The sequence below is a fragment of the Lepisma saccharinum genome, chromosome 13, assembly GCF_977018435.1.
Source record: "Lepisma saccharinum chromosome 13, izLepSacc3.1, whole genome shotgun sequence".
In the NCBI taxonomy this organism is placed as follows: Eukaryota; Metazoa; Arthropoda; class Insecta; order Zygentoma; family Lepismatidae; genus Lepisma; species Lepisma saccharinum.
In genome coordinates, this window is record NC_139241.1 from 12829573 (window position 1) to 12844731 (window position 15159).

The window sequence follows — 15159 nt, forward strand, 5'->3', positions numbered from 1 at the left end:
TATTTTGTTTAATATTATCCATTCTATAAACATTTGTTTGAGTGATGACACACCACTAAATATGAGCAAAATTTGTCATGACTAAATATCCCATAATCTCCTGTAAATTTAATGCCAAAACTTTGAAATCTCCTTTAAATTCATAGCTGAAAGTTGGTCACCCTAATTTGCTCCCTTGATCTTACTTTCTTGCAGTAAACAATAAACAAGCTTGTTGTAGAGCAACTACAAACAAAAGAACTTCCCCTCAATCTGTTCAACTCAGGCCATAAGGAAGCTTGCTTTACTCTAGCCCCTCCTCTCCACATGGGAGTTCGATGCACAGGAGTCACTGGTCTGCACATGTTATTTTGCTGGTGGTGCCACTATACAGAATTGAAAGGGGTGGGAGGTGGCATAGGTTGTTGACTCATTGTATGTACAAGACAATATTCTTGTCTTAGTCCACATAGCAATAGCTTTTCGACCTACAACTAAGGAAGGCATTTCTTGAACCTAAATTGTACTGCATGTTGTATAACTAGGGGACATGCATTATATATCCCCAAAGAGTGGTCTTTCATCATGCTTGCTTGCAAATTTGGTCCATTCAACATGCATAGGGCCGACGCTAGAAGCAAAATTACATATATATTGCTTCCATAAGCTGGCAACACTGCTGCTCTTTTGTTTTTCAATATAAGTTTCAGTCTGTTTTCAACAAAACTTTGCATGTTTGTTTGAATGCACCACTGCTTCATACTACATTTTTTCATTCACTTTGGTCTATTGTGGTGGTCATAGGTGTGTGCCAGTGCTCAATACATTTTTTTTTATTTTTAAATTTCAATTTTATTCTTCTTTTAACTTTCATTATTGGGAGATACAATGTATAAAATTCACCTTCCCTAAAAGCCCTGTCATTCCGAAAGAAAACTTAACCTATTTAATTTCTCTATGAGAAATAGTTCTCATGCTACATTTTTTTTAAACTTTGTCCCAAGTTTGATTGTGAGAAGTTTCCATCCTGAGAGACTTTACAGGAGCCCAAGGCTCTGTCTGCTAAAGGTTAAACACAAGATCCTTTTTTCCACACAGTACTAGAGCAAAATTAATGAAAAGTATACATTTTGCACAATTTCCACGAATTTACATTTCATCTGGTCTAGTGTCTGATTATATGAGGGGAAGTCAGGAAATAGGTCACAAACTGATGTAGGATAGCTGAAAATAATAGAGAGTAGTTTCTAAAGGTGGCATTAGGTGGCAGCACAATCCAGCTGGGTGATATTCAGTTAGAAGTCACTAGATAGAAGACACATGCATGGGCAACTCAGTTTGAAAATGGTGACCGTACTCGAGGACTACATGGAAATGGTACTGGTGGATGAGATGATTCGAGCTGACAGGCGAGTGACCGTAGACAGCATAGCAACTACAATAGGCTAGTCCCATAGTTTAGTTTAATGCATGATTGTTTGAATTTCTGAAAAGTGTGCACAAGAGGGTGGTAAACATTTTGCTGATGATGAGGATGTAGAACGTGAGGTGCAACTGTGGCTGGGACAGCAGTCCAATGACTTTTATCCAGCAAGTTTTGGGGGAATAATAAAGGGGTGGGATAAAACCAGTTTTCAAGTCCGTATCTCACTTAGTATTTTTTTTAATAAACGTTTGTGGCCTACTTACTGACTTGCCTATATAGTAGCAATGAGGCTAGTTCCTGCTGACCATTTTTATCTAGAAAAAGCTCTTTGCTCTCAGAAGATTTTGCACGATGGGCTAATTTAGCGAGACTTCAAACTGCTGCTCTTTGATACTAATATTGAATGGACCTCCATGGCATAATGATAGTGCAAACTGCTACCAAGCCAAAGGTCCCAGGTTCGAACCTTGGTCAGGCATAAATATATTGTTGTACCTGTCCTGTCAACATTTCATCAGATCATCCGTCATCCTCATCGCCATTATCTCCTACCAGTAGAAATGTGATTTAAATAATGAAAATAGAATAGAACTACCGACATTGGCTGATGGTATGGTTCGGTCACATATATTGTTGGGAATTTTTATGACAACTTAAAGTGGCTCCAGGACTCACCCAGCCTCTGATCAATGGGTATCTTGGGAGAGGGGTTGGGCAAAGACTGCTGGAGTGTGGTGCTGTTCATATCACATCTATTAAGGCTGAGAACAAGAATGTGTGAGACCCTGTCTTCACACCCTTACATATTCCAGTGGTGTGGGGATAACTTTATGTTTTTTAAAAATAGAAATTAAATTAGAGGATACCATTCTTCCCCTGTTTTTATTTTCTCGATGAGACTTTCCAATTTTTACATACCACCAATTTTTACATACCAGTAGCTGCATGCATTGTACCTTGATATTGTGATATTATCGTCATAATAACTTCCGTTCCTCACTTTGTTATATTCGTCCATAAATTTTATTCACTAAGGTATTCAATAACATTTATATTTTTGAGGGACCTTTGGAGATTGGTCACTGACATAAGGCACCTAATGAGAAGTGTGAAAAAATTTAAGAAAGATTAAAGAATCTACAACCCATGAAAATATTGGTGATCTAATATATCAGCATTATTGTTGATTTGCAAAGTATTTAGTAAATATTTCTTCCCTTGCTCTTCAGGTAATAGTGAATTAGGAGATTAATAACATTTGCATACACCAAAGGAAGATGCCGATCTGACCACCACATGCAGTTGCTTATTTCTCATGAAGGACTGATGAGGAACAAAAGAAAAAAGTGAAATCAAGAGAATAATAATGAAAAAAGAACAGTACTCACTCAGTCCACTCTCCTTCTTCGTACTTCACAATTTCACTCTCACTTCCACAGTATTTGACTTTTATTACTGCAGAAGCTGAACACTTTGTAGGCCTCGCTAGTTATGCATTTTACACGTGGAACATGCAAATGCATGTATGAATCTTGCACATATACTTCATGCAATTTTTTGAGCCAACCACCAGTGCTAAAAGTGTATTTTATATTTGTGTGTATGACATATTGTCTTCTTAATAAAATAACTTCCTATTTCCTTCCGTCACTGCTGTTTATTCTCCACTTTTTTTTACAAAACAAGGAGATAAGACTTCCTTTTGTCATCCCTTAAAATATTGTTCAATTGCATCTTGTGATTTTTTATTTTTTTTAAATATAAATATTCTTGTCGAAAACAGAAATTTCAAGGTTGAAAATGTGAGATATCATGTTGTAATCAAATGTAATCATTAGAGGCACATATTTTTGATAAATAAAAAACAAAAGTTAGGTACAAAAACTGAGTCAATTTCGGTTTTAAAAGCGGTAAATACAATAAAATTTTGCTGTTATAGCGGTGATAGGCAGTATATAAAATGACATTTTGGTTTTAAAGAATGTGAATATAATCCCAAATTTGATTTATAAACTGCACTTACTACACAAAATAAGCATATGCCTTCTAATAGCACATTTATGTCATTACCAGAATTTTAAGTTTAATCCTGTATAAGGGTGTCAATTTTTGCTTCAAAAATATTTACAGCAGAATTAATCAATTTTCCATGAATTGCATAACTCACAGGATAATTCTGACTTCAGAAAGTGTCGCGTCGGTAAATAAACTCTATATTTCATGTTTAGAGTCTATTTCACATTTTGCAGTTCACTTCTCATTATTTCGTGATAAAAAAGGGTAGGAAAATGCACCTCACCCCTTTCAGAAACATGAAAAATTAACATTACAATATGTTATTTCACATTTCGTGTTTTCATAAAAAAATAAATATGCATGCCTCTAGTAATCATGTAATTTTTCCTTCGTTTATGAAACAGCAGTGTCAATTAAAATAGAATGTGTGGAAGAATTCGGAACTGCAACTTTACATTTATTTCATGCTAAATCCTGAGCTGAAAAGAGAACAAATATCTGTTTATATGTAAGGTTTTCGCGCTAATATTTCAAAAAGTGCATATATATATTTGCATATTTTGCACCTTTTTATTGCATATTTGCATGCATATTTTAGGTATTTTAAGTGTGTAACTATCCAGGGCTCCATTTACAACTTTCCTCCCTTGCTTCCGTTGTCAAAAATTTCAGGTACGTTCAATATCTCTCTTTTTGCTGTGTACAGTTTTCCCCTTAGTGATGATTAATACTTTTCACTGAATGAGCAACGAGCTTTCGACAGTGCTGCACAGTTTGACAATGCATGAACATGCGAACAATGCAAGGAACTGATTGCATAGCTCTTACTCCTTCCCTCCCCATGCCTATGGTTGAAAGTTCGTCTGCATCACCTCAGAGGCAGTCTAATCTAGGTCAAGCTGTAATTTCAAGAAAGTGTGAAATAATTATGTGAAATATCTGCAGAGTGGTTAGCACAATTTGCTTTGAAGCCATACCTCGGCATGGGCATTCTTTGCGAGTGTCCCTTCGTCAACTTCATCATATCATCACCCATCTTCATCTTTGCGATTGGTCAAAAGTTGCAGAAAACCGATGCTCAATAACAAAAATTTTAAAAAATACATTAAAAGTAAGCAGTGTTGGCATCGGCAAATAGGCATTGACAACGCTAATTTCAGTCTTTCTCATCCCAAAGAATATGTACACATTGTACGTATTATCATTTTTATGTCCTATTGTTTTATTCAATTTAATCTGTATATTCTTTTCTATGTTATACACAGAGATAGGTAATTAACTATGATAAGCTCACTTTTAATTTTTTCCACGTAAATTTTTCTCGTGATTGATTTCGTCACCCGTCTGATGGTTTCGTCAGGAGTGATTCTTGTTCAAGAAGAGAGCCCACAACAACTTTTCTGCCTTGCATAGGACTTTAAATTCTGTGAAAAGTAACATTGCATCTGTTGTATTGAATTATATTTAGTATTGCTTTTTGTGCCACTTTTGACTGATCATAGTGATGAGGATGAGTGATGATTAGATGAAATTGATGAAGGGATGCTCACAAAGAACATCCATGTGCATGATGGGGCTTGAGTCCAGGAACTTCAATGTGACCCCTTAAGGTTCACTGGACCTTTGGCTGACACCATGGCAGTAGTTTTAGAATTTTCCTCTCCTTTCGTAAATTTGCTATAATATTCCAAAATCTGACAAATAACATATGCTTAGAATTCCTTGTAGAGCATTCACATAATAATAATAATAATAATAATAATAATAATAATAATAATGTCTTTATTGAGAGGGCGTGTTTTGGCCTTACAACAAACCCTTAAAACAAAAACAAAATAAAATATTACAATTGACACTTTACATTTCTTGAAAATCACTGTTGCAGTAGAAAAATAGAAATGAAACATTCATACTTATAATGTAAACAATTAATGTACTGAAGGTACAGAGTTAAACCTAAAACCACAATTAGAATACAATTATTACAGAAACTAAAACTAAAACCAATACCTCATTCCCATTCAAAGACAAATCCAGACACTATTGTTTGGACAGTAGATGCTTCTTTAGGTTTGTTTTGTGTGTTACATGAATCTTCATGTAGTTTGCTTTTGCTGTTGCTTAGATAATCTCAATAGTTTTGTGACTACGCAAGTAAATTAAACTATTGATAATATGTAGAAAATGTGGAAAGCGAACCATTTGAAAGATTTCATGTGAATGCTCCAGAAGGAATTCTAAGCATGTGTAAGTTTTTAGATTTTAGAATATCATAGCGGTTTTTCAAAAGGAGAGGAAAATTCTGAAACAGCTGCCCCGGTGTTTTTCAAAGGTCCAGCCGAGTCTTTATGTGCTTGACCTCCAAGCCAACTGGTTACCTTATTTTCAAGGGATAAAGTAAATTAACGTGCTCCCCTGTGCTTTGCATCATGCCATGAATGTGTATAGGGGCTGTGAAGTTGGGCCCAATGCTTTCTTGAACACAGCCAAAGCTGGGGCTGATTTGATCAGAACCATGCCCCTAGCTGCCTTTACCCCCATAGAATTTCCTCCGGGTACCCAGTTTATACGATGCTTGGTGGGTGCCAGAACCGCTTGAACAGGTGGAAAAAATCCCGGTGTCCCCTCTTGCTTGATAGTCAGATGCCCTAATGACTGAGTTACTGCAGCTACAATGAATACACTAGATTTTTTTTACCAGCACCTGTAAAGTACTAGTTTTACATTTAGTGCTGACTGTTTCATGAACTTGATTGATACTTCACATCCCTCTTTTTGGGAAGAAAAGGTATTTTACAAAAATGTGGTAAAGAAATTATAGCTTTATATTTATAAAAACAATGAGTAGATTGCCGATTTGTATGCTATTTATTTAGATAATTAATCTGAAAATTATCAGCAATATTACCATCAAACGGCTATACTTTTTTGGGCAATTCTGATAAAAGGTGTCTGTCCTATTCCTAATAATAATCTCATAAAGTGCATTTTTTGGTCTGTATTATTTTTATTATTATTATCTGTATTGATCTTATGGTACTTTTGAATGCCTTCCCATCCATCTGCAGACTTCTTTTTTTAAAGCATTATTTTCTTTGGCAGATGTTGCTGGAAATGTTGCTTTCGTGTGGACAACATTGAATGCAATATTCAACTTTTTTTTTTTTTTTTAAAGATGTATTTTGTAATTATGTTTCTATCCTGCTAATTTGTAGTTATTTGACTACACATTTCATACAATTTGTTTTGAAAACTTTAAATTTGCTAAAACGAAAGCTGTATTATGTTGGAAGTATAAATGCACAATGCAATAGTAGTGAATATTTAATCGTTTTTAAAGTCTCTCATTGGTTAGTGATTGTACAAACAGTGACAGTATGCTTTTTGAAATACTGTTTATTTTGCCAAGAATGAAAATGGCACAATGAACTGTTCTTAACTGTAGAATTGCGTGGGAAAAGATGTTTTGATTTATTGTAGTATTCAGTTAGAAAATATTAATAAGCACTTCTTACAAGAATGTGTTACTATATTTTCATAACTAAACAAACTTATTCATTCAGCACCAGGTTATAGTTTTCATATTTTTGCAAATGCTGTTCGTGCAGCAGTTTATTTTGGATTTTAAAGTATGTATTGAATGAAGAGTGTTATTCTATAATTTAAGAAGTTAAAGTAATAAATAATTAAGACTTTGCTTAAGCAAGCATTATTTGTGGTGTCTGATATAAGTAAATAATAATAGAAAAGAATTATAAGAGTATTCAGAATGATTTATCATGTGTCAACACATGTTTTGCATATAAATTAACGGAAACACTCACCTTGGCTTGACACAGATGAAATCAGTTCTTTAATATTTTGCAAAGTTCAGTTGTGTGTTTATCTTGACAAAGTATACAAGAGCCTACTTCAAGGGTCAAGGGGGAGTGGTGTGTAACCTTTGTCAGAAAAGTTCCTGGACTGATATTGTCAAAACTAATACAGTGAAACCCTGATTTTATGTTCCAAGATTTTACATTTTCCCTCATTATACATTCAATCTTCATGGTCTGAACATCTGAAAATGTTATAAAATTTTCCTTTATTTTACATTTTCCTGCGTTTTAAGTTACTTCAGCTTGGTCCCCTGAAAAACGTAAAATTGAGTTCCACTGTACATTGAACTCACCAGCTAATGATCCTTGGTTGTGTTAAAGTAGTTTCCTCCTATATCTAGACACAGTTGCCAGTGTTTCTGGAAGTCTCGGAAGCAAGCAGAGAAAGCCTTTTCTCGGATGCTTCTCTGCACATGTGACAGCCTTTTGGATGCTGGAATATCTTGATGTTGCTTTCCTTTTCACATAGGAAAACAAAGAAATTGCATGGTGACAGATCAGGCAAATATGGAGGATGTTGAGGAGCAGGGATACAATTCTAATATAATTAAGCCTTGTTTCCATATTAAAAAACACTTAAGTTGCTAACCAAGGCAGTTTATTAAGACATAAAAACATGTTAAGTGTTTTATGTGTTAATAAACTGACTTGGTCAGCAACTTAGTGTTTTTTTAGGGTAACAATGTTTGGCCAGACATTTTCCTGTACCGATACATTACGGGGCCTTGCGTTATCATCCAAGAAGAATAACTGCCCATATGCACACAACTCAGGTCGGCTGTGCTAAATTGCATCAAGCAAACATTTCATTACCTCAATGCTAAAATTGTGGTTCATTATCTTTCCTCACATGTTACACAGTTTCAGCAGTATGTGCTGTTGAAGGCCGACCTGATCGTGGATCGTTTTCCACTGAATTCCTGCCCTCCCGAAATCTCTTGTGCCATTCAATGCCTGGTCACCGTAAGCTTGCCGTATCGTGTTCAGTGTTTCCTTAGCTTTTTTTTTCCATGTTTTCCCTAGCTTAACACATAATTTAACGTTAACTCTGCTGCATCTTCACATCCATCATGTCACTTGTGTAACTCCAACTGAATGAACCAACACGACAAACAAATGCGTTGCTAGGCCAGCCCTGACATCTGGTGGTCAAAGGATATGCATATTCACAACACATATGAGGTGACTAAATAACACACAGTTCACAGTTTGGGAATTAAAAAAATCAATCCTGTAACTTTCTTGACGAAGGTTATATTTGTATGCAAGATAATTGTGTTTTCACATTTTTACATGTGTAGGAGCTAGTCTGTAATTATTATTATTAGGTAAAAATCCCTTTGTGTAAACTGCTTGACTGCAAATTTTGACTAAAATACTGATTGTACACCATGGTTCCTTCTGACTAGATCCACTACTCCTAAGCTAGCGTCATTCATGGGCTTTCTTTCTACTGAAGGGGACCATAACAGGCAAGTGGATCAAAATGAGTGTCTTTTATTTCAAATTGATTTTCTAGAACACTAAGTGAACAAATAAGTGAGTAAATTTTTCATATTTTGAGATATTTTAGGGGTTGCTGCATATTTTTGCTGTTTTATGGGAGAATATGGGTTGATAAATTTGAGAAGGGCACCAAATTATTAAGACTTCTGTGTGAAAGTGAAACACAATTTGCAGCCAGTAAAATAATTAAAAATATATATTTTGATATCAGTTCTCTTAGCTTCATTTAACTTCTCATTACAATACATTAAATTTTAATTTTCTGTTTAATTTTCATTTGCTAGTAATGATTCATTCTGAAAACATTTTATAATTATGTATGAAATTACTTTTACTAATTTTTTTGAGAAATTTGGAGAAATTTTTGGTGATGTCGATGAATAATGTACGGTATAAGTCCATGTAACTGCTAGTATCACATTAATTGCTATTATCATTTGGTTCCAAATGCATCTTAAGTTTAAAAATAAAATTAAACTGTCAGCATAGAGGAAATGAGACACTTTTTAAAGTAAAATGTTAATTTTATAAGATATGTGACTAAATTTAATAATGTTTTTTTGTGCATATAATTAAGTTCGATGATTTGCGTATAATGAGGTAAAAGATAATTCTTCTAATACACTTTTTTTATTATGTATTAATGCTTATTTGTATATTCAACTGTAGATCACTGTGAGGACAGTGACTTAACAATAGTATCTGGAAAGATATCATCATAATCTTTTGATCAGATTGTAATTGGAGTATGATAATACGTATATGGACATCTATGAATATATAACTGAAAGCTATGCATCCTTTGTTGCAGTGTATTTGAACAGAAGAGAAATATTGATCACGTTATTCCATGATTATTCATAATTACTTTTAATCTACAATGAAATGAATACTTTCAAATTTGATATTATTTGTGAAAATATTTAGTCATTAGTTGCTTTTTCCCCCACTTCATTTAGTGTTACCGTTCATACATTGTGGCAGTGTATGCTTCACATTCATATTGCATTAAAGAAGGACGTGACTTAGGGAACTTGTGATTGATGTGTTGTCAGTGTAGTAGTTTTTGCTCAAGAAGTTAGTTTGGTTTTCTAAATAACTCCCAAAATGAAAAAAAATATACATATCATTACACAGGTTTTACTTCTGTTGAAAGTAACTGTCATAATAGCCCAGTCAATGAAGGACAGAAAAAGGCCCATATCGGGAATAATTCCGTAAAAGCTGAATTTTGGTTCCCCCCAGCCCCTCAACATCAATTTCGCAGGCTCCCCATAACCAGTGGACGTAGACAGGTAATCTTTTTTAGTCTTAGTCCTCATTAAATGGGCTGCAAAAAAGATTCTGTATAATTTTTCGATAATGTCAGTGGTTTTGCCATAATTTCAAAATAATCTTTAAAAATGATTTTTTCTAGTACTTTCTGAAGTTTTTGCCTTGTAACTTTTGAACAAATTAAATTACAAGAAATTGTTTTGGATAAAAGTTGTAGCCCAATTTATAAGCTTTAAAACGATATGAGTTTTAATGTATTTTAAGATAGATCATAAAATGTGTCTCCAAGTGGAGGATAGTGCCAAAAAAAGTCTTCATCACAGTCCGGCAGTTAAGTCCGGAATCATTTACTTTTTTTATAAAATCAAGAGACTTGGTAGAATTAATTGTTATTCCAGTTGACATGTTCATTCGAGTAGCCAATCGCCATCCGAGTCCTGACAGCCGCCATCTTGAAAAGAGTCTGCCATATTGGATATTTTGGATGTGATATACGTCGTATCTTGGGAAATATCATGTTTCAGAAATGATCCAAATAGTGTAAACTTTATTAATATATCAACAAATCTATTTCTGAAGAATAAAATTAGAAGTTTGGTAGAAAAACTCACTATTTATAATATTTTATGTGAATAACTGCTAGTTGAAAGTTAACAATTCTCAAACCAAACAATAGTATTTTATATTTGGTAGGTTACAAAATGTGTGTTCGAAGACTTAAGACGAACTAAACCCTTAAAATACTATTTTTTATATTTTTAAATTTACCTTAAATTACATTTTAAGGGGAAATAAAATTCATATCGTTGGTGGGGGAAAGCCCCATTGGGAGGGATTTTGCACTACTAATAGTGTTCTAACAACTGACTAAAATTCAGCATTTACGGTATTATTCCCGACATGAAACCTTTATTGATTACGCTATAAATGCACATAAAATAATATTTGAAGTAGTTTTTTCTCTCCCTTGCCCTTCAACATTCATTGGGATTACAATAGCAAGAAGTTTGTATAAACATCATGCTTTAACAATTGAGTTCTGATTTTTTATTTCTTTAGTTTTTTTTTATTCACTAATTAGTGCAATTGAGTTTGCTGCCTTGTTCCTTGTGGTAAATGATTGTGTGAATATAAATATAAGTAAATGAGAATAATAGTTTATCGGAGTTAAATCTTGATCATAAGAATGGGAATCCCCTCCCCCAAATGCACATATTTGAATAAAATGCTAATTCTCTCCCTACCCCTAATCCATTTTCCTAATTGATAGAATTAAGAAATGCAGTATGAAACTGGAGTACATTTTAATACTCAATTTACCTTGATCCTATGCTTCAAGGACCTTCTTTACATAATGTTACAAGCAGAAATGAAAATGTCTACCATTGTGATACTTAGTATATATAGAAATGTGTGGTGCAACATCAACTCATTCAATCCAAGAGAAACCATGAGCCACTTCTTTAGCATTAGTTGAATTAGACATGGAAGCAGAATTTTCACATGCAAAAGAAACTTTCTACAGAAGTACACATTAGTAGAACTTAGGCAAAAAATCATGAACACAGTTTGGGTAAAACAGATGAATCGTAGGATAATATATTGTATGATATAGTTTGCCTAACATAATTTATTTACATCACAATAAGTTTTTGTTACCTCAATTTTAGCTAGCAAGGGTTTGTTTGTACCTGGGACCTGATACTTCATATTGGCCACCTTTAGGTTCTTAATAATTCCCACAACTAAAATTGTGTGATTTTGTTGATTCCAGGTGCCCTTTATAATTAATTATTGGTGTAACATGAACACTAATAATAATAATGTTAATGGATACAACCTGTACTTCTAGGTAGGCACATATGAATGTATGAAAACTTATGTATCGAACAAAAGAAGATAAATGTTAGATAAAGTTAAAGCAGGGGCAAAGGCCCAAAGTTCGAAATTTTCCGTAATTACGCAAATTTTCCGAATGCGGTAATTTCCAGATTTTTTCATAGTTGCGGCACATGCATTACATATCCTCATAGAGTGGTCTTTTGTAGTGCTTCCTTCGAAAATTTGGTCTATCAATCACCCATAGAAGTGAAATTCTGGACATTGTCCCAAAGCTGGCAACACTGTTGCTTTATTTAATGTTTTTATTTTTTTAATCAAGAAGTGTCATTCTGATTTCAACATAACTTTGCATGGTTGTAGTAATTTAGCACCGTTACATACTATTTTTTTTCATTCACTTTGGTCTATTGAGTGGCATGTCCATTTTTTAAAAAAACAATTCAACTTTCTTCTTCTTCCTTTAACATAATTATTGGGACGCACAATGTAAAAATTTTACCTCGCTAAGAGCACTGTCTTTAAGAAAGAAAACAAAATCAATTTCATCTCTCTACGATAATTAGTGCTCAATTTACGATTTTTTTGTACTTTGCAGCAAGTTTGAAAAGCACGTGCTTGAAAAGGCATGAGATTCAAAAGAAATACAGGGCATGCGAAGGTCTGGTGACTAAAGTTAAATAAATATAGCAATTACTCTTGGAACGTTTTAACAGTACAACATTCACAAATTGCATGTTTACAGGAAAACTAGTCATATTTTCCACTGATTTGGTAAATGAATAATTGTGTTTTTCACTGCAACATGCTATTCTTCGTTCTTGTATCTCATTGTAGCTCAGGGGTGGACTTAAAAATTAAGCTTGGATCACCTTGAAAAATTACAATTGCATAAAAATAAAATTTATTAATTTTACTTGATTTATGAATCTCCCAACATACAATTACAATGCAATCATGATGTTTGCACACTGGAGAGGTATACAAATTTGCACTCACTAATAATTAAAAAGAGGACCTCCCCCTTTTAAATTAAATTGTACTGGTGCAGCTACAGCCATTTTGTGCCAAGTTTAATTCCTTATGTAAGTTTCACCTTCTTTGCTTCTTTTATCCTGAGATATACAGAATTGAACTTTGAGTGTGTCGGAAACAAAAGTGAGTATATTATTAGATATTAATTTATTTAAGGAAGCATAAAATCATGAAAATATTGCCACTAATCCAATTAATGGTGGAAGTACTGGAGTTGAGAATAGTGTCTTGGTTTCTATGTTCAGTATTTAACCGCTGTTGTTATTTATTCAAATGTGTTGTCTGATGGTGAGAGAGGGAGGGAGAACAAGGAGACTGCTTTTATTTGAACATCCCAGTGAAGAGTCCCATACTTCCATAGTTAACATAAAAGTTTGCATGTACAATGTTTGCCATAAAAGTTCCAGGATTGGCACTGCAAGAAATAACTTACTCAACTTGTTCTCTTCAAAGTCTTCCCCTCTGCAATTAATACGCTGCTGTCAATGCTCATGAAGGTTTTTGCAAGATAGTTTATTCTGGAATACTTTTCAGCTCATCCGTTCTGGAGGAGCCGAGGTGGTCTAGTTCGTAGGTCATCTGATTGCCATACGGGAGACCCAGGATTGATTCCCGGGGTGTGTGATCTAAGGTCGGAATTTTTCCGGCCTTGTCCCCGCTTAAAGTGGCTCTGGGCCTCACCCAGACTCAAATCAACGCATACCTGGGGTCAACCTTGCAGGGTAAATGTGGCCAGAGCATGGTGCTGATCACATCACCTCCAAAATGGCTGAGATCGAGAATGTGTGGTGCCCAACCCCCACATTTCCTAAATGTGCCTTCTGGGCAGTTGCAGTGTGCATGTACTGCCTGCGTTTCAGCATTTTCTTCATGAGAATATGGTGAAGTGTAATAACTATCATTTGGTGTTTGGCAAAAAATTTGTGGACCAACATAGTAGTGTGGTCTTGTTTGACGTCCACAAGCTATCTTGGTGAGACCGAATTGCTTATTCATGTAAATGTTTCAGAACATTAATGAAGAGGTTTTCTCGCTCCAGTCCCTGAAGATGAGAGTGATGTTAGTTCTCAAAAGCTCAGAAGTCTATCAAGAAATCACCTGGTTGATATCCTGAGAAAACTTCATCATCATTCGTTGTCATTAAAGATTGAAATATTATTTAATTGTTTCAGAACATTGGCATAATAATAATAATAATAATAAATGCACTAAGTAGCTGAAGATTTGCCTACCTGAGATGGAGTAGGAAGCAGTGACAGGACACACTACATTGTCTTTTACCTTCAAATTTAATCTTTTTAACAGAATTTACCTTTCCATGTTTTAAACTTTGACTATTCTTGTCTTAACTTCTAAAGAAGCCACGTGTTTTGCCAGAAATTTGAGTAAAAGTAAGTCCATGTCTAGTTAGTGTAAGATGTGACTTATCTAAAAATATAGTTTGAATGTTTATTTCTGAGGCACATATTTGTGGTGCACAATGCCAACACAATCAACACAGTTTTTGATTTTTATGTTTTCCTCAGGACTTTCTTTAAAGTTGGTGAAATGGGATTGCCTTTGTCTTTACATAATGCCTCGTCACCTTAGCCTGTCTTCCCTCACTGTTCAAAACTTATTGTTATTGTTCAACTTCCACGTCCATTCTCGTTATGACACCACAACACATGCATCTGTTGCCATGGAGACTAATAGTGTGATGCTCTCTTCGAAGCTGGTGAACTAGGATTGCTTTTACCTCTTGATCAAGTTTCCATGTTTCAATGGTTGTCTTCCTTAACTATACACAAAACTTTCTGTTCTCTCACTGTTCAACTTCCACATCAATTCTCAGCATAACGCAACAGCACCACTGTTGCTGGTGTAACACTGCTGCCCTACCACCAAGTGGAATTTGGTTGAACTCCTTTCAGGGCCATGTATGTGCAGAACACCCATGTTTGAATACAATCTGAAATATAACAACTGTAACATAACTGTTTCAGAAGTACAGAGTCATTCCTGAAACTTTCATGACAAAGATTGTAGGAGTGTAAAATTTCTTGAAGAATTGTACATATATTACCTACTTCCCGTTTTACATAACTACTTGGTAAAAGGCTTCACTTGTTTGAATTGTCGCTAGTCATGCTAGTGTTTATATTTTAAAGTTGTGATAACGTATATATCATATGGTTTGTATGTAAAATAGTTCACATTGAAAAA

General features: G+C 34.4%; 1 protein-coding gene across 3 annotated transcripts in view; it reads left to right on the forward strand.

The window, feature by feature from the left end:
• Nucleotides 1-15159, forward strand: part of LOC145997178 (mitochondrial protein C2orf69 homolog) — a 179997-nt gene that overhangs the window by 147973 nt on the left and 16865 nt on the right. For 2 of the 3 annotated variants that reach the window (XM_083133870.1, XM_083133872.1), the window contains exon 5: nucleotides 8709-8771. The exons of the other annotated variant lie outside the window; for it this stretch is intronic. In XM_083133870.1, coding sequence (XP_082989996.1) covers nucleotides 8709-8771 — 63 coding nt within the window. The remainder of the gene's footprint in view (nucleotides 1-8708; nucleotides 8772-15159) is intronic. 3 annotated transcript variants of the gene reach the window in all.